The 23,233-nt window shown below is 36.2% G+C and overlaps 2 protein-coding genes across 7 annotated transcripts in view; one reads left to right on the top strand and one right to left on the bottom strand.

Annotated features, from left to right (window-relative positions):
* The window catches only part of LOC138309492 (coiled-coil domain-containing protein 60-like), a 43,513-nt gene extending 35,908 nt beyond the window's left edge, over positions 1 to 7,605 (bottom strand). For 5 of the 6 annotated variants that reach the window (XM_069250705.1, XM_069250704.1, XM_069250700.1 and 2 more), the window contains exons 1-2: positions 7,468 to 7,605; positions 2,819 to 3,112 (exon numbers count right to left, since the gene is read on the bottom strand). In XM_069250705.1, coding sequence (XP_069106806.1) covers positions 2,819 to 3,103 — 285 coding nt within the window. In that variant the 5' untranslated portion in view covers positions 3,104 to 3,112; positions 7,468 to 7,605. The other variant, XM_069250702.1, reaches the window with a different exon arrangement.
* Positions 7,606 to 7,770: 165 nt separating this feature from the next.
* Positions 7,771 to 15,940, top strand: LOC138308587 (uncharacterized). Its single transcript, XM_069249633.1, has 7 exons — positions 7,771 to 7,900; positions 8,682 to 8,914; positions 10,894 to 11,003; positions 11,335 to 11,391; positions 14,310 to 14,420; positions 15,631 to 15,644; positions 15,931 to 15,940. The coding sequence occupies exons 2-7, from the start codon at positions 8,713 to 8,715 to the stop codon at positions 15,938 to 15,940; spliced, it is 504 nt and encodes a 167-aa protein (XP_069105734.1). The 5' UTR covers positions 7,771 to 7,900; positions 8,682 to 8,712.
* The last annotated feature ends 7,293 nt before the right edge of the window (positions 15,941 to 23,233 follow it).

Below are 23,233 nucleotides of genomic sequence, written 5' to 3' on the forward strand. Positions count from 1 at the left end.
CCGTATTGGCAGCAACACAAGTACATGTCTACATCACTGTACCACTGCATAACAACCACTTTCTCTAGTGAAACCATATTCTTAAAACATCTACCACTAAAATCTTCCAAGTATGTGTTCACAGTTTTTTTTTTTTTTTTTTTGTATTTCATTTGATTTTCAAAAAACCATTTTGCAAGATAGTGAAAAAAACCTAACATACAGTGTAACTAAATTAAGCAAGCATAAGTTACTTGTTATTCTTTTCTGATTAAAATACAGATCCTTATTTTATGCCATTTAATAAAGAATCATTAGGGGTCATGTTCTGGTGACCTTTCAAATTGGCTATGCATGCAATCAAATTGCGGTTTCCAGAAACTTGGAAGTGAATTTCTTAAAAATAATTTGAAAACTGTAAGAATAATTTCCATATACTTAGTCATCTTATCAAAGAGCACAACAAAGCTACATGTATGTATAATGGGACAAAATGGCAGTATAGCTATTAATGTGTAGAAAATGCACCTAATCTGAAGTAGTATAAAGGTCACCTGAACATGACCCCTTGTGGAATGTGTTGTCAGATCCTCTAATAAACGAAGGGAGAGATCTCTATCCTAAACAATTTGCATTTTTTTCAATTGGAGTAGAATTTTGACACAGAATACTGACTCCATATCTATCTTGAACAATCCACCAGATTCACCAAACCCCTACCCAGCCCCTCCTCACCAAATTCACCAAACCCATATCCAGCCCCTCTTCACCAAATTCACCAGACCCGTATCCAGCCCCTCCTCACCAAATTCACCAGACCCCTACCCAGCCCTCTTCCCCAAATTCACCAAACCCCTACCCAGCCCCTCCTTACCGAATTCACCAGACCTGTATCCAGCCCTTCTCAACAAATTCACCAGACCCGTATCCAGCCCCTCCTCACCAAATTCACCAGACCTGTGTCCAGCCCCTCCTCACCAAATTCCCCAAACCCCTACCCAGCCCCTCCTCACCAAATTCACCAGACCCCTACCCAGCCCCTCCTCACCAAATTCACCAGACCCCTACCCAGCCCCTCCTCACCAAATTCACCAGACCCCTACCCAGCCCCTCCTCACCAAATTCACCAGACCCCTACCCAGCCCCTCCTCACCAAATTCACCAGACCCCTACCCAGCCCCTCCTCACCAAATTCACCAGACCCCTACCCAGCCCCTCTTCACCAAATTCACCAGACCCCTACCCAGCCCCTCCTCACCAAATTCACCAGACCCCTACCCAGCCCCTCCTCACCAAATTCACCAAACCCCTACCCAGCCCCTCTTCACCAAATTCACCAGACCCGTATCCAGCCCCCCTCACCATATTCACCAGACCCCTACCCAGCCCCTCCTCACCAAATTCACCAGACCCCTTCCCAGCCCCTCTTCACCAAATTCACCAGACCCCTACCCAGCCCCTCCTCACCAAATTCACCAAACCCCTACCCAGCCCCTCCTCACCAAATTCACCAGACCCCTACCCAGCCCCTCCTCACCAAATTCACCAGACCCCTACCCAGCCCCTCCTCACCAAATTCACCAGACCCCTACCCAGCCCCTCCTCACCAAATTCACCAGACCCTACCCAGCCCCTCTTCACCAAATTCACCAGACCCCTCCCAGCCCCCCTCACCAAATTCACCAGACCCCTACCCAGCCCCTCCTCACCAAATTCACCAGACCCCTACCCAGCCCCTCTTCACCAAATTCACCAAACCCCTACCCAGCCCCTCCTCACCAAATTCACCAGACCCCTTCCCAGCCCCCTCTTCACCAAATTCACTAGACGCCTACCCAGCCCCTCCTCACCAAATTCACCAGACCCCTACCCAGCCCCTCTTCACCAAATTCACCAGACCCCTACCCAGCCCCTCTTCACCAAATTCACTGGACCCCTACCCAGCCCCTCCTCACCAAATTCACCAGACCCCTACCCAGCCCCTCCTCACCAAATTCACCCAGACCCCTACCCAGCCTCTCTTCACCAAATTCACCAGACCCGTATCACCAGACCCCTACCCCACCTCACCATATTCACCAGAACCCCTACCCAGCCCCTCCTCACCAAATTCACCAGACCCCTACCCAGCCCCCTCTTCACCAAATTCACCAGACCCTACCCAGCCCCTCTTCACAAAATTACACCAAACCCCTACCCAGCCCCTCCTCACCATATTCACCAGAACCCTACCCAGCCCCTCTTCACCACATTCACTAGAACCCCTACCCAGCCCCTCTTCACCAATTCACTAGACCCCTACCCAGCCCCTCCTCACCAAATTCACCAACCCCTTCCCAGCCCTCTTCACCAATTCACCAGACCCCTACCCAGCCCCTCTTCACAAAATTCACCAAACCCCTACCCAGCCCCTCTTCACCAAATTCACTAGACCCCTACCCAGCCCTTCCTCACCAAATCTAAATCACTGATGTTACTTTTTCTCCTTAGAGTTGTTTTCTTTTTCTGTAATTCTATAGTCACTGTCAATGTGAGAAATTTGGCAGTAAGTTATTAGCTATAGTACCTCAAGTGAGAACATAACACCCAGTTCATTGTTCTCACAATCTTCTTTATAATTGCCTGAATTACTATTATAATGTTTCAAATATTTTGGTGGGAGAAAGGTCAGAATACATATAGCAATGCAGATTCTTTCTGGAAAGTGAGTACTTTTACTCTTGTAAACTGGGTCTGATATAAAAAAAAATATGTATCTTTGTGTAACAAATATAATTTTAGATAATAATACTAAATCTAAAAACATTGTAAGAACCGAGATAACAGTTTGTTAAGTTACCTCCTCCAACTGTCCCAGCGCATTTAGAATCAGTTTTTTCTCGTCCAGGTAGAAAGGATCACCGATTCCAATGTAGGCCTCATGCTTCACAGCATTAAATCCCATGGTTCTCATCTGTTGGAGTCGCCGGAAATAGTTCTCATTTCTAACTTCGATCCGCATGGGTGAGGCAGCCCGGTAGTCGCTGGTGCCTCGCGTTTCGATCTTCGACCCGACATGAGAAGGCAGTGGTAGTCGCTGGGCCTTGATGTACGACCGTGGATCCTGTAGAGCAGGCTGAGGCATTCTGCTCCTCTGGAAATATACAGATAACACAAACCGTACATCATTGTTTTTAGCCAAATCATTTTCATTTCTGTTAATAACCATTATAATAAAAAAAAAATCCTGCAATTTTTATTTCTTTTTTTTTAAACTTCATCTTTATAAATTTTTAACTCCATCATCAGAAATTTGACAGAATTTGATACTGTATCTTTAACGCTTCCATAATATCTATAACTGATTGAATGTGAAGCTCCAACTAGGGTTTTAACACTGAATTCTTCTTCAGGTCATACAAATATTAAACTGTTTTGTTTTACTTTTCAGCAGAAAAAAAAAACTTTCAAAAAGACAAAATATACCAGTGAGATATAAAAACTTAACGCTAAATGACAAAAAGGAATAAATGCTTCAACTGCCGCATCTACACGTCTCTTCTGTCAGTTAAGACATAATTCCAAACTGGCTGTAAACCTGCATAAACACACATTTAACTGTATGTACGTGAGAAAACCTACTAACTTTGTTATATACAGTAGTGTGTAGTTAAAATCCTTACAAGTCACCAGCCAAAGTAAATAAACTTTGTAAGTATCAGTAACCTTCAGGCTGACACTTGTGTACACAAATTAATATAGGGTAGAAACTTACCCTGGTAGTGGGTAGTGTATGTTACTTATATGGGTAAATGTTAAAGGCCACATAAAGACAGATAAATAAAGCATGCTGGGATCATATTGTCAATTTAAAGATATCAGACAATTGATGATACACAAAGTATTTACAAGGCTGAGCTCAAACATCACTCTATATGATTGACAGGTCCTAAATTAAGGTGATATGAGCATGGACTGGCCAAACTCAGACAGAACTGTATCCAGACATACACTGGTCAAGCCTTGACCATTCACCATTATCACAATTTTATGTCTGGTAATTAATTTTTTGACACATTTTTTTTTATATTTATCCCAAAACAGACAGTGTCATTTAAGGATGTGCCAGATTTAGCAGGTGGATGAAGTGCAGAGTACCAAAAGAAAAACCATCAACATATGGTCAGTACTGGACACCTTAAATATGTTCTAGAGTGTAGGGTGACCTCTATATACAGGTGTGACTACATGTTCTATGGTGTAGGGTATATATATTAAATTAACCACACATGCACAGCCCCATAGCATATTCACATATCATGGTTATAACAATGAACTATATGGAAGATTTTGTAAACCATTTGTTTAAGTTTCATAGCTGATTTCAATGGCTGTTTTTTTAGAATTTAGTAAAACACTAACTATTTAAAATCTTAAACCCAGCTTTTGGTAAGCTAATTATATAACGCTCTCAAAACACCTTTCGTTTACCAGGTACCTTAAATCTGACTTGTATATCATTCATTTCTAGTTTTAACATATCTTTTTTCGTCATAGACTTTGCCTGTGTTGTAATTAAGGAGTTAGAATATCACGGCTCTATTTCAGGAAGTGTAGATCATTGGCACCAGTCAATTCTATAGAAACACAAATTATCTGATCTTATCTATTTACCTGTGATCAGCCCAATACACACGTGACACTCAAATCCAGTTATTTACCAAGTATCCAGCTTTAGTAAGACTAATTGACATTTTAGATAATTACATCCCTGTAGTATTTAAAGTTAAAATATGTAACTCAGTCATTTCAAGGCCAGAATGGAATCATGTGATATCGTTTTGCAGCTGATCTTTAAATGGTCTGGTGAAAATAAACTCAATTTTAAGCTTCACCTGTACCTCCACTGCTTCAATATTCACTATATACACAATATTCTCCTACATCAAAATAACCTAGCAAGCTGTGTAAATTGACTGTGTATAACATACTGGCTATTGGGAGTAGGGTATTATACTATATTATATATATACTATTATATTGGATATATTAGTATAGATATATAGCTAGCTATTATATGGATATATTTAGTATATCATATTACATTTAATAGTAGGGTATATACATTATTATATATATACTGATTATATGCTTTCTATTTTCTATCGGATATATGATAGTATCATCATATACAATTTAATAGTCGAGGCTATATAGTAGGGTTATATTATATATATATTAGTATATATATATACTGATGTATGTTGCCTATTCTCATTGGATACATTAGTATATCATATTACAATTTTTTTTTATTAGAAAGAGACACATGTAAAGTTTAATGGGAATAATGCTGATAATATTATATAAACAAATTTGTTTATGAGTATAGATACATTTTTTGTTGATTAGATTAAATTCCTAATTGCAGATTATTGTAATATTTCATGTATTTTCAGATCTTAAATAAGACCTTATATAATACTACAATTATTTTAATTACAATTTAATTTGATAAGTTATATACATTGTACACCAATTTGTATCAGTTAGAAGTTAGAGGTTATTTTTTCGTAGTCTCAGTCTGGAAACATTGTACATTGAGTATTATGACCTCATTAGGGTTTGCGCTGGGTGTACCATAAATGGAACCATCTTCAGATAAAACAGAGTCCTTTTAAATATAATTTAAATGGAGTTCAGTTAAAAATGGGGTCCTTTTTCATTTTCTGTGCTCAAAAATAATATGGAGACGGTATAAACGCAAACTCTGATCATACACACAGAACATTTTTACAAGAAGTTGCCAAACTAAACTATTGACTAAATTATCAATGTGTCATAACTGAATTTGATTTACAAAAAAAAAAAATAAAAACATAAAAAATAATGCCTAGTTAGTACATAACTGAATTATACAAATTAAATGATAACACATTATTTTCAATATCTTTTGGGTTTATGAAGTTCATATACGTAGATAAAAAACGGATGGAAATATATGCATTCCTATTCAGAGACGCTTCACATCTATGAAAAATGTAGTTCTACTTTTTGTCCATGACTTCATAAACCCAGATGATTGAATGTAGTTCTACTTTTTGTCCATGACTTCATAAACCCAGATGATTGAGAACAATTCTTAAATTTTATTTTCTTTCCATTCTTCAAATTTATGCCTTAAATTCTAATAGTTAGTTCAAACTTTGATCTTGGATTACCGTACAGAAAAAGCTAACCAAAGCTCATGAGAAGCTCATGAGCAGCACATGAGCTTCACATAAGAATGATGTTAGAATCCTATGCAAATTAGGTGAGCCATGTGAGCTGAGGTTAGCTCTTGAAAAGCTCATCTGATTTGCACATGAGCTTTCTGAAAACTAACAAAAGCTCACATGATTTTTGGAAAGCTAGCAGACCATGTGAGCAATATCTAAACTTAGAAAAATCAAAGGTATACCTACCCATACAGAATTCTGCTACCCAAGAGCTCATGAGCTTCATGTGAGAAACTACCATGAAAACTAACATAATTTTGCACATGAGCTTCTTACGTGAATTTTAACAGGCAAATGAGGTAAAAAGCTTACATGGCTCACATGAGCTTTGAGGTAGTACCATGTGAGCTACCAAAACCATATGAGCTTTACAAAGCATATGAGCAATAGAAAAGCTCACATGAGAAATTTGAAAATAAATATTTTGCAAAAAAAAACCAATATAAATTGCCTATTGGAATCCTTTCGAAATAGTTTATTTGTTGATAAATCATAGACTTTCATCAATTATTCCATCATTGTTTGCTGTCCACTTAAATCACCTATAACATGATGTCAGATGAACCAAAATACTATAATGCGTACAATTAACCAGATCCGACATCATGGGTATAATATAACTGTAATTAACTTCAATATATTCCGGGAAATTGTTCAATTGTTAATACCTAAACATATATAAGAAAGTCGATATCCTCCATAGTTGATAGAAATAAATCAACTTTTATAATTACCATCATCCTCTTGATTAACTTATCGTGTGAGATACTTGTAAATATATGCCATGCTGTACATTCAATAGTTTTCAATCGCCCTGCTTATTTGTTGTTTACACGGACAGTCAGAACTAAAATTCATTAACTTTGCAAACCATATAATATGTCCCATTACAGGAGTTTGACGTTCTGTCAATGATATATAGTATACATACATGTATATAAAAAATACCCCTATGTTTTTATATATGTACTATGTATCATTGACAGAACGTCAAACTCCTGTGGTCCCATGCACACTTGTCATTAACTCAGCCAATGTGTCGCTTACGAAATAACTTAGGTGATGATCATATTGATATCATAATTTTACCTGTCTAAGAGCACTTGCTTCGACTGTTCAGTGTTCAGCTGTCAGTGTTGTTTTTATTTTCAGGAAAATTTACATTTGTCATGTAGATAGCTAGGTTTACTGATCTGATTCTCTAAATAAATTCTTCAATCAGTATACTCACGCATCCGAGTCCAATCACTGTTTTGGCATGGAGTGGTAATGGAATACACGGTCCCTTGCACACACATACAAAATTTCATACAGACGAAACTAAAACCGGAACATAAATATTAGGGTAACCATTGACGCCGGAAGTTGGGGAAATCTCAAAACCAAATTTGAACTTTTTCTAAAAATAAGGTTTATAGACAAATCTCGGTAGCTTAGATAAGACATATTGGTCTGTTTGATACTTATGTTTTCACTCAAAAGAGACAATTTTCAGAAATCGTTCAGAATTAGTTAAAAAATTAGAAAGCTTAAAAGTATTTTGCGACCGGAAGCGGAAGTTAGGGTGTCAACCGCGTTCAAAAAATGAAAACAGGAAACGCATGTGACTGGTGACAGAACGTCCACTTGAGGCCGACTCACGGATATTTTGATGGTGTTCTGAGGTAAGACGTGCTTTAATCAGTATCTAGGGTTGCAATGGAGTTATTTTGTTACGATGGTCTCGATGGAACTGGTATGATCTAAATCTGATTACAATTTAAAATAGAGTTCATATTCGTGTTTTCAGTTTGTATGACAATGACGAACAGTTAAGCATTGATAACTTAGATTTCAAGTCACAACTTCACTGGTAGATAGATTAATTACGGCATATAACTACAAAATTAAAGTTAAGGTTAGCATTGGTAAAAAATCAACAATTGTATATGCAGATGTAAGCATTTATATTTATCAATTTTGATGTAGATCAGTTCACAAGTGATTTACAGGACTCGCCTCTCGACAAGTACTGGACTCCTGATTACATAAATTGCAGAGCATTCAAACAAATAATGTTGGATGTTTAGCAAAATGAGAAACCTTCAAAACATAATGTTGTCAACAAAATAACATCTGGTCGAAGGATCATGAAACAGTCTCAGACTTAAGTTTTTGCTTATTAGCCAATACAAAAGGACATATAATGCAAATGTATGTAACTTTTTGTAGCGTCATTTGTGATTCGCTAAGCTTAACCTTCGACTGTTTCATGAGCTTGGAGCCTGGTTTTATAATTAAAAAAATAATAAGTTAACTAGTGGTCTCCCATGTTATGAGAGTACTATGATGTTTCAGGGGGTCGAGTAGTGTTTTAGAGGACTGTATATTTTAAATTGGAACACAAAATTACATTCTTATCAAAAGATTAATATTAGGAATAAATAGTTATACACACGTTTTCAGCGCGTAGCGCGTCTCATTGGAGCGAGCAGTCATGGTGAGACACAACCTTGCACCAGCAGTAAACTCGGACTTGATCGAAACACTAGAGGAAGAAGATAATGATGACGACGGAGAATTGGACGAAGTTTCTCTGAATTCTGATTCTACACACGCTGGAGATTTGCATCTGAAAACATGGCCGACCATTATCGGGGTGGTACAGCTATGTAACGGCTTCATTACCGCTATACTGGGTAAAATACATCATAATAAGTTCAAATGCAGATTCCTTATGATAATATCTTTTGTAATAAAAAAAAAAACAAATAAAATAAATATCACACTATATACAGATCTTGAGTTTAGCTGGGCAAGAAAAGTGTGCCACCGCCAGCTGGGCTTAACCCCATTAACCCAGACTTTGGTCTATCGCTTTACAGATTGAGCTCAAGAGAAATTCATTCAAGAGCTTGCAAAGCTAGAAAGTGACTGTATGCAATAGTAATACAGAGGTTTCGAGATCCCAAAACTTTGATAGCTAATTGAGTTACATTAAATACAGTGGAACTTGGTTGATACGAACGCGGATAATTTGACAACCCAGCTAATACGAAGTACTTCAACGGTCCAGACTGAATTCCCTCTTTATCTTTGTTTTAAGAACGGGGGCCGCGGTGGCCGAGTGGTTAATATGTACCAACATGTTACCACATGCCCTCCACCTCTGTGTCGCGAGTTCGAATCCCATGTGGGGCAGTTGCCAGGTACTGACCGCTGGTTGGTGGTTTTTCTCCTTCTACTCCGGCTTTCCTCCACCAACAAACCTGGTACATCCTTAAATTACCCTGGCTGTTAATAGGACGTTAAACTAATCAAACCAAACGTTTTAAGAACTCGTATAATTCGAATTCGGAAAACTCGAAGAACTCGGATAATACAAAGTAAATTTTGGGTTTGTATGACAAAAACCATACATAAAATGTTCTTATAACTCGAAATGAGATTTTTTGGACAACGAGGTCGCCGAAAATGCTGATTTATTTTTCATAAATCTGCCGTTGAACAGTATTTCAAAATATATATCTTGGTTTTCTTGTTATAATTTTGCAATTACTATCGGCAATTTTGACTTTTTCAGATCGTTTTACGACATGGAACTGGTCTTTAAATACCAAGTAAAGAGATAGTCAGTAGACATGAGAACTCGCTTAATTCGAACACTCGGATAACTCGAACTTTTATCCTGGTCCCTTCGAGTTCGTATTAACTGAGTTCCACTGTAGATTATATTCAGCTAAGTGCAACCATTTAAAGGGACATGAACCTTAAATAAGTTGTTCTGTATGCTAAGATATGGTGTTCAGATGTATATTGAATATGTTATTACAATGATTGGTTATTTAAAATGACAGGAAAACATTCGGAATACCTATCCCAAAAATGATAAAAATAGACTGTCATATTCTATTTTTTGAACAAAAACAAAAGCTGACCGAAAAACGGGTTATAATGAACAACAAATTTCATGACATGACAAGGAATATTAGTTTTCCACATTTATTTTCTAATTTACGATGGTTGACAAATGAAGTTTAAGCCATATTCATTAATATTTGCATTAAAAAAAATTGTATTTAGCGTAAGAATGATAAGTCAAAAGTCAAATGAGACTTCATTCGACGGGGCACCGCGAAGGGAGGTTCTTGACTTATTCCAAACATGTACATCACGCAAGTATAAAGTAGGAAGTTGCTCCCGTCTCTTGCATTTCAGCGATCCATTTATATATTCCTACTTTCCTAGTTGCGCACGTTACTGACTCTTGACGTATACTCTGTTTTCTATCGCAATTCGTTTGTGTTCGCTTCACCCACGTTTTTGACACACCATTTTGTTTAAATTCATTTAATTTGTGCAGTGCATTGTGGGAGGTCACTAAAGTTCAACACTACTTTTTTTATCACACTCAGTCTACAAAATACGACCGGGCCGGTTCAAATTACAGAAAGATGGAATTTCCACTATAATTATTTTATTTGAAACATTTGCACACGTGATTTATATTACTTAGTAAGGTATCTGATACGTCTTAGATGTGTATTTTAGTAAGGTATCTGATACGTCTTAGATGTGTATTTTACTCAAATTTACATGGTTTATTTAGGTCCAGGTCCCTTTAAATTAATGTTTGATAACATTCACTGATAGATGTTGTTCAACTTGTTTATTACAGGTACATTAGAGTTATTTGTTATCCCTCTTGTGGAGTATCCCGATTCTCCAGCAAATCTACACTTGGGTAAAGACAACTGTTATGGAGCTGGACTACTAGCAGGATTTTTTGTGAGTACAGTAATTAGTTATATATTTATAAAAAAAAATTGTTTGTACAGTAATTAGATATATTCATGCATTTTTTCGTGAGTACAGTAATTACATGTAGGTATATATTAAGGACTAAGTTGAGCTTATGCGATACCGTGGCATCCGTCCATCCATCAACAATCAAATTTTCATAACTGCTGGTTGGAATTTAACAAAATTTGCCTGGTAGCATATCCTTATGGGGTTTGGACTGAAAATAGTAGGGGCTGACCCACTGGGTGCCTGAGGGGCAGGGTTTAAAGGGGTCTTTAATTGCATTGCTTTAGACTTGAGTTTTGTTTTGTTTCAGATGATATTGACAGGAAGTGCTGCTATAAGATCCTCCATCAGTCGACGTCCCACTTCTGTAAGTATATGTTCAGATTAGTAGGGGAGATAATCCAAATCTATGACATAAAATTACAAAATGTAATGATAATATAGATCTGTTCATTTATGTACGGGCAACTTAAAGTAGAAAATAAACTTATATTACTGTGTAATGTACGGTAGCCTTATGAGGCTGGAGATGCAATCCAGATTAGACTTTCTAAAGTCCGATGTATTGCAGGGAGTTTTCTTGATGTTAGCATTCTTATGAATTCAAAAGAAATTATAGACTGTTATAAGTAACCAAATAATGTACCCTTTACTTGATAGAAATAAATGTTCTGCACGATAATATCTCGCCAACCAGTTACTGTTTGGCTTACGAAGACTTGCTAAAGTCCGATACATTACATGAAGTTTTCTTGATAGTGTTAACGGCTAGCGTTCTTTTGAAGAAATAGTGATATACGTAGAAATATGTACCTTTCAGATTTAGGCAAAAGTCTGGCTATGATTTATTAGTCAAAAGTAGTCAAAGCAACCCATGTTAGTTTTCTAAAAAGGAAACCAAAACATAATCCGGCTCAAAATGGTGATATTTCTAATGTTATATTTTTCCGAAAAATATTCAATGTTAAGTGGATATCAAGATACGAAAATGTTCACTTATTATTTTTTTGTCTTTGAAGAGCCATTGATGATGAATTGATAATTTAGGCTTAATAATTAAAATTTATAAAAAAAATGATACTCAGATTACTGAACGGTTTTATTAGAAAACATATACTACATATCATGTATTTTGTGTTTTCTGGTTTCATTGCTGTTAAATCGTTATTTCAAAAAACCTTTAGAAATATTAAATTATTACAGTTTTTTTCAGGATAATAAGTTATTCAAACTTATTGTTCTTTGAAAAAACTTCATATATATCATAAATTAATTCACAGCATCTATGAGTGGCCTTGGCACTTTTTAGTTTCAGATGATATTGACAGGAAGTGCTAATAGATCCTCCATCAGTCGACGTCCCACTTCTGTAAGTATATAGCAAATACACTTATCATCTTAGATCTGAACAGCAATAGTAGAGAAATGTTCAGATGTAGGCTGGAGATAATCCAGGCTCTGATAGAAATGTTCAGGTGTAGGCTGGAGATAATCCAGGCACTGATAGAAATGTTCAGATGTAGGCTGGAGATAATCCAGGCTCTGATAGAAATGTTCAGGTGTAGGCTGGAGATAATCCAGGCTCTGATAGAAATGTTCAGGTGTAGGCTGGAGATAATCCAGGCTCTGATAGAAATGTTCAGGTGTAGGCTGGAGATAATCCAGGCTCTGATAGAAGTGTTCAAATGTAGGGTGGAGATAGTCCAGGCTCTGATAGAATTGTTCAGATGTAGGCTGGAGATACTCCAGGCTCTGATAGAAATGTTTAGATGTAGGCTGGAGATAATCCAGGCTCTGATAGACATGTTTTATGATGTAGGCTGGAGATAATCCAGGCTCTGATAGAAATGTTCAGATGTAGGCTGGAGATAATCCAGGCTCTGATAGAAATGTTCAGATGTAGGCTGGAGATAATCCAGGCTCTGATAGAAATGTTCAGATGTAGGCTGGAGATAATCCAGGCTCTGATAGAAATGTTCAGATGTAGGCTGGAGATAATCCAGGCTCTGATAGAAATGTTTAGATGTAGGCTGGAGATAATCCAGGCTCTGATAGAAATGTTTTTTTGATGTAGGCTGGAGATAATCCAGGCTCTGATAGAAAAGTTCAGATGTAGGCTGGAGATATCCAGGCTCTGATAGAAATGTTTAGATGTAGGCTGGAGATAATCCAGGCTCTGATAGAAATGTTAAGATGTTGTATATGGAGATAATCCAGGCTCTGATAGAAATGTTCAGATGTAGGCTGGAGATAATCCAGGCTCTGATAGAACATTCCCTTTTGTGTAGGTAATTATAGTCCAGGCTCTGATAGTATTGTTCAGATGTAGGCTGGAGAGTAATCCAGGCTCTGATAGAAATGTTCAGATGTAGGCTGGAGATAATCCAGGCTCTGATAGAAATGTTCAGATGTAGGCTGGAGATAATCCAGGCACTGATAGAAATGTTCAGATGCAGGCTGGAGATAATCCAGGCTCTGATACAAATGTTCCAACACAGATTTTTCTTACTTATCAATCTGTTATCTGTAAAGACTGATAAAAAAGCCTATCAATTTGAACCAAACATACATGGTCGTTAATCTCTATGTTAAGAACCTCTTGAGATATTAGGCTAAATTACTCAGATGAAACCTATATATAATGTATAATGCACACCAATAAAAGTAACCATTTTATTTAATAAATTAATTATTTACATATATATACTCAGTTCTTAGTTATGCTACTTTTTAAATACAGAGTACATTTGGTAATCCATCTGAAATAATTAAAAGATATTTAAAACCATTCAATGAAATATATATACATGAAAGATTGTACATGTACAATTTATGCAATAAGTAGGAGTATCAGGCTCATTTATCTTGTGCACTACGATGTGAACTCTAGTGCACTACAGTGTTAACTCTAGTGCACTACGTTGTTAACTCTAGTGCACTACGATGTTAACTCTAGTGCACTACGATGTTAACTCTAGTGCACTAGCTAGTGAACCGGAGTTAACTTTACTTGTGCACTCAAGTGCACTTCACTACCAAGTTTAGCTTGCTCCCAACTGTACCTTCTTATTACATGTACCTTAGCCGTGTTAAGAACTTCTTGAGACATATCGTCTTATTACATGTACCTTAGCTGTGTTAAGAACTTCTTGAGACATACCTTCTTAGTACATGTACCTTAGCTATAGTTTATAGTTCTACATCTGGCTATGAGGGTGGAGGAAGGCCAGCTTTTACATTAGATATACTATGTTGCTAAATGATTAATGCATTTATTTTTAACAGGTGAGAAAGTTTTTTAACCTGACCCTATTTACACTAGTGCTATATATGGCTATCACTGTCCTGTTGATTCTTGGCTACGCCCTCGACTGGACGAAACACGACCAATATAAGGTAAGATCACGACCTGATTTCATTCTTGGCTATTGCCTCGACTAGGGCTACCGTGGTTAACCGGTAAATTGGGGGTATTGTAATGCATTGCCAAAAAATATTATACCACGATTCAGTCTACCTATACCGGATTTTTACGATATTTTTTCTAGTATAATAATTTCATTGATTTGATATAATTAAAATGTCTGTCATTAAAACTAAACCAGCAATTGTATTTATTTTCCTTTCTGTTGATATTTAGCACTCCATAATGTTAGGTATCCCTTTTGTTTTCATTCCATTCTGATGTCGGTCAAATGTTTGTAACTTGTATAAGGTTCACTGTATTCATGTTAACATTTGCACGATGTTGAATATAAACACATATGGTTTTAGGTTAACAGTTTCTGAAATTTTATTATCAAGTGATTCGCTCAGCCTCTGTAATCAACATACTGGATATTATCTAACACATTTAAGGCCCAGTTATTACATGGGTGCAGGGTTTTTGCCAGCTAAAACAGTTCAGACTTCATCGTCCACTGTAATTTTTCGAATTCCTACAGGATTCAAAACAACACTGCAAATTTAAACCGATCAGCACTCTTTGAAGTTAAATCACGATCATAAGCTAATTTTTCCAGGACACTCTGTAATTTAACATGTAAATTTGTTTATCATAACTTGTAGGTTCAAAATTGATATGTTAATATTTGCAGACACTCTCATGTTTATTAAATCTGTAATTATTAGTTTGCATTGTCTGCAGCCTAGCTTTTTCTCCAGCATTTGTAAAACAAGAACCTCACATTGGAGCATTTTTATGTACTCAACAAACGATTATCAAACATGTAACAGTTCATTACATGTAGCATTGTTTGTTTGTATAGTGTAACAGGAACAGTGGTTTTATTATGGAATGTGAGCATCTGTAAAAATAGACACCACATATGTTAAGGTCAAATTATTGCAATACATATTAGCACTCAGCTGTTGTTAACATCACAATGATATCGTGGTTCGCTTATCTGTGAGCACTTGTATGTTAACAGCCCTAGCCTCTTTATTACTGGCAGCTCCCTTTATGAAGTCCACTATGATTTGTATATTTATATTTTCAGACTGACATTTCCCGGTATGTGTATATTTTTTTCAGACTGACATTTTATCCTGTATGTTATATATATTTATCAGACTAGACAGTTTCTTGTATGTTGTATATATCCAGACTGACAGTTCACTGTATGTTGTATATTTCAGACTGACATTTCCCTGTATGTTGTATATAATCAGACTGACAGTTCCTGTATGTTGTATATCATCAGACTGACATTTCCTGTATGTTGTATATAATCAGACTGATGTTCCCTGTATGTTGTATTATTATCAGACACTGACATTTCCATGTATGTTGTATATTTTCAGACTGACAGTTCACTGTATGTTGTATATTATCAGACTGACATTTCCCTGTATGTTGTATATAATCAGACTGACAGTTCCCTGCAGTATGTTGTATATTTTTCAGACAGGACTGACAGTTCCCTGTATGTTGTTTTTATCAGACTGTCATTTCCCTGTATGTTTGTATATTATCAGACTGACATTTCCCTGTATGTTGTATATATGTTAACATGACTGACAGTTTTGTATGTTGTATATTATCAGACTGACAGTTCACTGTATCTTGTATTTTCCAGACTCTGAAGTTAACATTGTATGTTGTATATATCCAGAAAGAGCAGTTCCCTGTATGTTGTATATGATTATGACTGACAGTTCCTGTATGTTGTATTTATTATCATTCTGTACAGTTCATGTATGTTGTATACATGTATCAGGGGACAGGACTTTTCATGTATGTTGTTATATACCAGAAAGACAGTTCCCTGTATGTTGCTTTATTATCAGATCAGTGAGCATTGCTGTATGTTGTTAACATTTTCAGGGCTTTTATCCCTGCAGTGTGATGTTGTACATATCCAGAAATTGACAGTTCTGTATGTTGTTATTATCAGACTGACAGTTCCTGTATGTTGTATATTAACAGACTGACAGTTTCCTGTATGTTGTATATATTATCAGGGACTGACAGTTTCCTGTAATGTTAACATGGCTATATTTATATTATTAACAGACTGATACACTCCCTGTATGTAAGGTCAACTATGATGGGTTTATTTCAGACAGAGTTCTGTTTATGAGGTCCAGTATGAGTTGGGCTTTATTTCTGACTGAGCATTCTCCCTATATGTTGTATATGACTCAGCTCCCACATGTACATGTTATTTTGTATATATTAAGAGACACAGTTGTAACTGCTATGTTGTATATTTGCTGGACTGACAGTTCACTGTGATGTCTGTATATCTTCAGACAGACATTCCCTGGGCTTATATTTTCAGACTGTGAGCACTCTGTAATGTTAACATGTATGGGCTTTGTTATCTGTGACTGACAATCTCAATGTTATTGCTGGGCTTTATTTTCAGTGACTGACAGTTCCCTGTATGATATCCACATATTTGTGACCATCAGCACAGTCCTGGGCTTTATTGTTCTGTATAGCCACTCAGTTTATACAATATTAACGAGATTGTTTTCTTGAGGTCACTCCTGTAAGTTAACATTCGCTGGGGTTTTTATGTTTATGTCCTGTAATGGCAGAGGTGGGTTTATATCTATCAAATGTTAACATTGATATGTCAGCTTAGACAGATTCCAGCCTCAGTTGATCACTGAGCATTTGTAAAGTATAAAATTGCTGGGCTTGGTATTGCGTAAAGTAACTTTGAGTAGGGAATTTAAACATGAGTGGCCTCTGCGCATGAGCAATCTTGAGTTAAAAATAACCGGGACTTGATTATTGGCTGATTTGATGTGAGCTCTGTAAGTAATGAAATTTCAAAATTTGTGTTTCAGCTTTATTCCATTTAAAAAAATGTTATACACATGGCTCTTTACTTTATTCGTCGCACTCTTGGTAATGTAAAATGTTTACATGGGCTTTATAATGGCGCATGCAAAACTAACTCTGGTATGTTAATTGGCTGGGAAAATTTATCATTTTTACCTGCTACAGACGTTCCTTAGTAAGCGGAGCACATGCCTGGGCGGATTATCGTGAGAAATTAAGGGAAACAGTCTATTTAATAGATTTGTGTGTTCAGCACTTTGATGTTCACATGGCTGGGCTTTATTATGCAGCAAATGTTTAAACATCTGGGTCCAATTTCATGAACACTCCTGAAATAAAACATTGGCTGGGCTTCTTATTTATTTTGAGCAATCTGAAATGTTAACAAGGAAAAAGTTTTTATTTGAATTATTGTAAGTTGTGTAATGGTTTTCTATGGGGAATTAAATGTTCTAAGGATTACTTTAAAGTTGGGGGAGGATTGTATGTGAAGCTGGCCATGATGTAATGTTAGACATACTGGGCTTTAATGTTGTGAGCAATCTGTAATGTTAACATTGCTGGGCTTGATTGTCTGTGAGCAACTCTGTAATGTTAACATTGCTGGGCTTTATTGATTCTGTGAGCACTCTGTAATCGTTAACATGGCTGGAAAGCATTGATTATATACTGGTGAGCAAGCTGTAATGTAATATGTTAACATTGGCTGGGGCTTGATTGTTTGTGAGCACTTCGTGTAATTGTTTAAAATGGCTAGGATCTTTTAATAATTTGTGAGCCACTCTGTAATGGTTAACATGGCTGGGCTTTGAATTATCTGTGAGCACTCTGTAATGTTAACATTGGTCTAGGCTTTATTATCTGTGAGCACTCTGTACGGTAATGTTAACATTGCTGGGCTTTATTAATCTGTGAGCACTAGTCTGTAATGTTAACCAAGGGCTGGGGCTTTATTGTCTGTGAGCACTCTGTAATGTTAACATGGCTGGGTTTTATTATCTGTGTGAGCTACTCTGTAATGTAAAATGGCTGGCTATTGCTGGGCTTGATTATCTGTGAGCACTCTGTAATGTTAACATGGCTTGGGCTTTTATTATCTGTGAGCTCTCTGTAATGTTAACATGGGCTGGGTGGGCTTTATTGTCATGAAGGATGAGCTCTCTGTAATGTAATGTTAACATTGGCTGGGCTTTAATTTTCTGTGAGCACTCTGTAATGTTAACATGGCTGGGGCTTTTTTATCTGTGAGCACTCTGTAATGTTAACATTGCTGGGCTTTATTTATCTGTGAGCACTCTGCAATGTAAACATGGCTGGGCATTATTAACTGTGAGCCACTCTGTTAATTGTGGGATTTATCTCATGTGCTGGGCTTTATTATCTGTGAGCACTCTGTAATGATAATGTGGCAAGGTTGGGCTTGATTATCTGTGAGCACTCTGTAATGTTAAACATGGCTGGGGATTTTATTTATCTGTGAGCACTCTGTAATATGTAAAACATGGCTGGGCTTTATTAACTGTGAGCACTCTGTAAATGTAATGTTAACATTTGCTGGGCTTTATTATCTGTGAGCACTCTGTAATGTTAAACATGGCTGGGCTTGATTATCTGTGAGCACGTTAACTTGGCAGGCTTATTATCTGTGAGCACTCTGTAATGTTAACATGGCTGGGCTTTATTATCTGTGAGCATCTGTAATGTCCTGTAATGTTTAACATGGCTGGGCTTTATTATCTCCGTGAGCACAGTCTGTAATGTTAACATGGCTGGGCTTTATTATCTGTGAGCACTCTGTAATGTTAACATTGCGGGGCTTTATTGTCTATGAGCATTCTGTAATGTAATGTTAACATGGCTGGGCTTTATTGTCTGTGAGCACTACTGTAAAAGGCTTGAGCTTGTATTATCTGTGAGCATTTCTGTTAACATGGCTGGGCTTTATTATCTGTGAGCACTCTGTAACTGTTAACATGGCTGGGCTTTATTGTCTGTGAGCACTCTGTAAATGTTAACATGGCTGGGCTTTACTTTGTCTGTGAGCACTCTGTAATGTACTAAACAAGGCTGGGCTTTATTATCTGTGAGCACCTCTGTAATGTTTAAACATGGGCTGTGGCTTGATTATCTGTGAGCACTCTGTAATGTTAACATTGCTGGGCTTTATTATCTGTGTGAGCACTCTGTAATGTTAACATGGCTGGGCTTTATTATCTGTGAGCACTCTGTAATGTTAACATTGCTGGGCTTTATTATCTGTGAGCACTCTGTAATGTTAACATGGCTGGGCTTGTATTATCTGTGAGCATTATCTGTGAGCACCTCTGTAATGTTAACATGGCTGGGCTTTATTATCTGTGAGCACTCTGTAATGTTAACATTGCTGGGCTTTATTGTCTGTGAGCATTCTGTAATGTAATGTTAACATTGCTGGGTTTTATTATCTGTGAGCACTCTGTAATGTTAACATGGCTGGGCTTTATTATCTGTGAGCATTCTGTAATGTAATGTTAACATGGCTGGGCTTTATTATCTGTGAGCACTCTGTAATGATAACATATGCTGGGCTTGATTATCTGTGAGCACTCTGTAAATGTCTGTTAACATGGGTTGAGCTTATATTATATGTGAGCATTCTGTGAATATAGTTTGTGAGTATAACTATAATTAGAGCTCCACTTAATCTGTCTGTGATAGTAAATAAGATCTTGTATAATAATTGCTGGGTTATTATAAATTCGAGCTCACTTAATCTGTGTGTATTGTTATATAAGATCTTAACATGAGTGCATGCTCATTTTTAATATGAGAATTTATGTTAACATTGCTGGGCAAGGTCTTAGAGCACTCTGTAATTTAACATTTGGCTGTAGCCTTAAAATGATATAACACTATAATTAACTTCCAGACAGGTTTCATATATGATTTCATATTAAGATGAATTTCACAAGACTTAAGAAACCTTTTTATTTTTGCGACCTTACAAACAAAAACATTAAACTTTACAGACAGGTTTCGCATCAAAATGTATTACAAAAATCCAGAGGCTGCCATATTTGTCTCGCCGTCCTATGAAATCCTGACATGAACGTCGTTTTTCTGGAAGTTGTGTTAATGTTTCTGTCTTGACTTCGCAATAAAGTTCCAGCCAATGAAAATCCTTCCAGGGTTATATTTACACTAATGACATACTATATCCATAGACAAAATCAACTGGTATATCAGGCAGATTATGATTCCTAAAAATATATAGAGTGTTTTCAATCTACATTTTGCTCCATACGGACAACATAACTATATAAGCTCAAAAATGTTCTCAGACAGATAGTTTCAAAGTTTGCAATATCACAAAGATTTTCACTTTCGCCACTTATATTTTTGATACAAAATCATTATATAATTACTCACTGTTATGTAAGAACAACTCATTATGTTTTTCTTTGCAGAAATATGATGATAATTCAGATTCAGATTCAGATAGTCACCATTGGCCTTTTGGTAAAGATCTTTTTTTAACAATCCTTGTCAGATGCTTTAAGGTCCAGCACACCTATTCAGTACTGCTATATACTATATACTGCTTTACTTCACTTGCTTCAAGCTAACCTAGATTATTTATCAGAAACTGCCACTCATTCCTTCAGCACTGTGTATCAGGCCAAACAAATTAAGGTTTGTGTTAAATTTACCGTATTCTTATCACCAACAATCTGAATTAAAATTACAGATCCTTAATATCACTAGGTTTGATAAGAGAATCAGAGAAAAATCCCATTAGGGGTTATATCCATAAGACCTTTGGAAATGGCCAAAGAAATTGCTGCCTGCCAAATCTTAGACTGTGAATTTCAGGGGACGAAATATTTTGAAAAAATCTGTCATTTTTTTACGAGTTATTTTCGTGCACATAGTAATTTCGCCCCAAGAGCACAACAAAGCTAATTGTATAAATAGTATATTGAATTGGGATGAAGTGTCGTTTTCAATTGATGTAGCAAGGTGTAGAAAATGCATGTGATATTTACGTGGTATTTATAAACGTCATCTGGATGTGACCCCTTATGTCAGATTGTCTTATATAACTAAGAAAAACAGGACAGAATTGAAAGTCTGCTTAGGTCACATGTGAATTACTGCGTCAGCACTTTTCAATATTGTTCTGATTTTTTGCTAACGTGGCCAAAAGGGCCAGTGAGCTTATGTCATGATGCAGCAAGCTGTCCGTCCATTAACATTATCTTGTTATAAATTTCTACTAGTTATAATAGCTTTACATAAATTGTAACCAAATTTGTGCCAGAAAACCTTCTAGGGTGAATGGAAACAGAATTTACATAAATTTTTTATCCTGACCCCTTGGAGCAGAAAAAAGTGGGCGGGACCAAATAGGGAAATTAGAAATCTTTAAAAATATTTGAATTCCTTCAGAAAAGAACCAAGATGAATGATCTTGTATTCGAACATTACTTGTCATAAAAAAAACAGGTGAGTGATACAGTCTCCCTCAGGACCTATTGTTCATAGTGAAAGAGGAGAATGGGGACTTTACTAAATATATATACAGAGCTGTCCCGTGGAGAAGTTTTCTGTACTTTTTAAGCTAACAACAAATTTGTCTAATATTAGGAAGATACTCCTTTTGTTACAAACCTGATTTCATTACTAATTTCATCAAATATTACCAAATATTATCATGAGGTTGGGAAACTATATCACTTTGGCGAATTTCAATATCTTTTTACAATTGAATGTTTCAATGGATTATTGTGGGTTTGATTAGAAATGTTACAATGATACCAGTATTCAATAGTTAAAAATGATAGCTTATCGGGAAAATGATCAGATGATCCTAGAGTACCAGTACATCATTGTTTTATGATATGGTAACCAAAATGCATTTGGGAATTATAGTAAGCCATAGTTTAAAAAACAAACTAAGATCAAGGGTCTATAGAATGTTTAGACCAAAATATTTTGGATGTATTAAACAAAATGTAGTTAAAGTTTGCTGATTAAGAGCTGTTAGACTATTACAGAATTATGAACATTCTGTACTCTGTAGAAAGAGATATTATTTCTAATAGTACTTAATGGTAACTGATCAGACAGCTGCTGCAAATTTTAACAAGATATGAATTAACTTATTACTCACATTTTCAGTATCAAATCATTTTTGATGGAGATGCTTACAGTGATGTAATACCCGATATCAAAGCTGACTTATAACATCAAATACATATGAAATAGAAAACATAGCCAGGTTCACAAAATATGACATTTTCTTTGATAATGCATTGACTTTAGTTCTTAGAGATTTACTTAGACTTTCTGATTTTTCCTGAGCCATAAACTACTGTCTACCTATAATTTTACACAGCTGTCTTCTTATATTTTACCAAAATATGAAGTTCATTTTGATGGTCATGTTTCACATGATCATGTACCAAAACAAATAGAATTACAAATGCTTCACTGAACTTCAGATTGTACAATATTAATAAACCATTTCTATAAGTTATCAAGATAAATTATTTCAATATCCAAGAGATTTTACAAACTGCATAAAACTATGAATATTCAAAAAAAAAACAACGTCTGAGGGACTATTTTCAAAAGAAAAACATTTTTTGAAGGTGTAGGGATTGTAGTGATATTTTCGTATGTTTTCAATTGGTCCTTATTGTCCTGTAATACGCTGCATAAATTAAACTTTATAAACCAGCCTTAAAGCTCTCAGCATTACTTTCACGTACCTTTGATTGTAGGTTTGATATATAAATACCCAGAGATTAGTGACAATGTTGCTTGTTGTAGATTTTATTTATAAATACCCTAGGAGATGTGAAATGTTGTGTTGTAGATTTTATTTATAAATAACCTGAGATGTGAAATGTTGTGTTGTACGTTTGATATA

Source organism: Argopecten irradians, chromosome 15 (assembly GCF_041381155.1).
Source record: "Argopecten irradians isolate NY chromosome 15, Ai_NY, whole genome shotgun sequence".
NCBI lineage: Eukaryota > Metazoa > Mollusca > Bivalvia > Pectinida > Pectinidae > Argopecten > Argopecten irradians.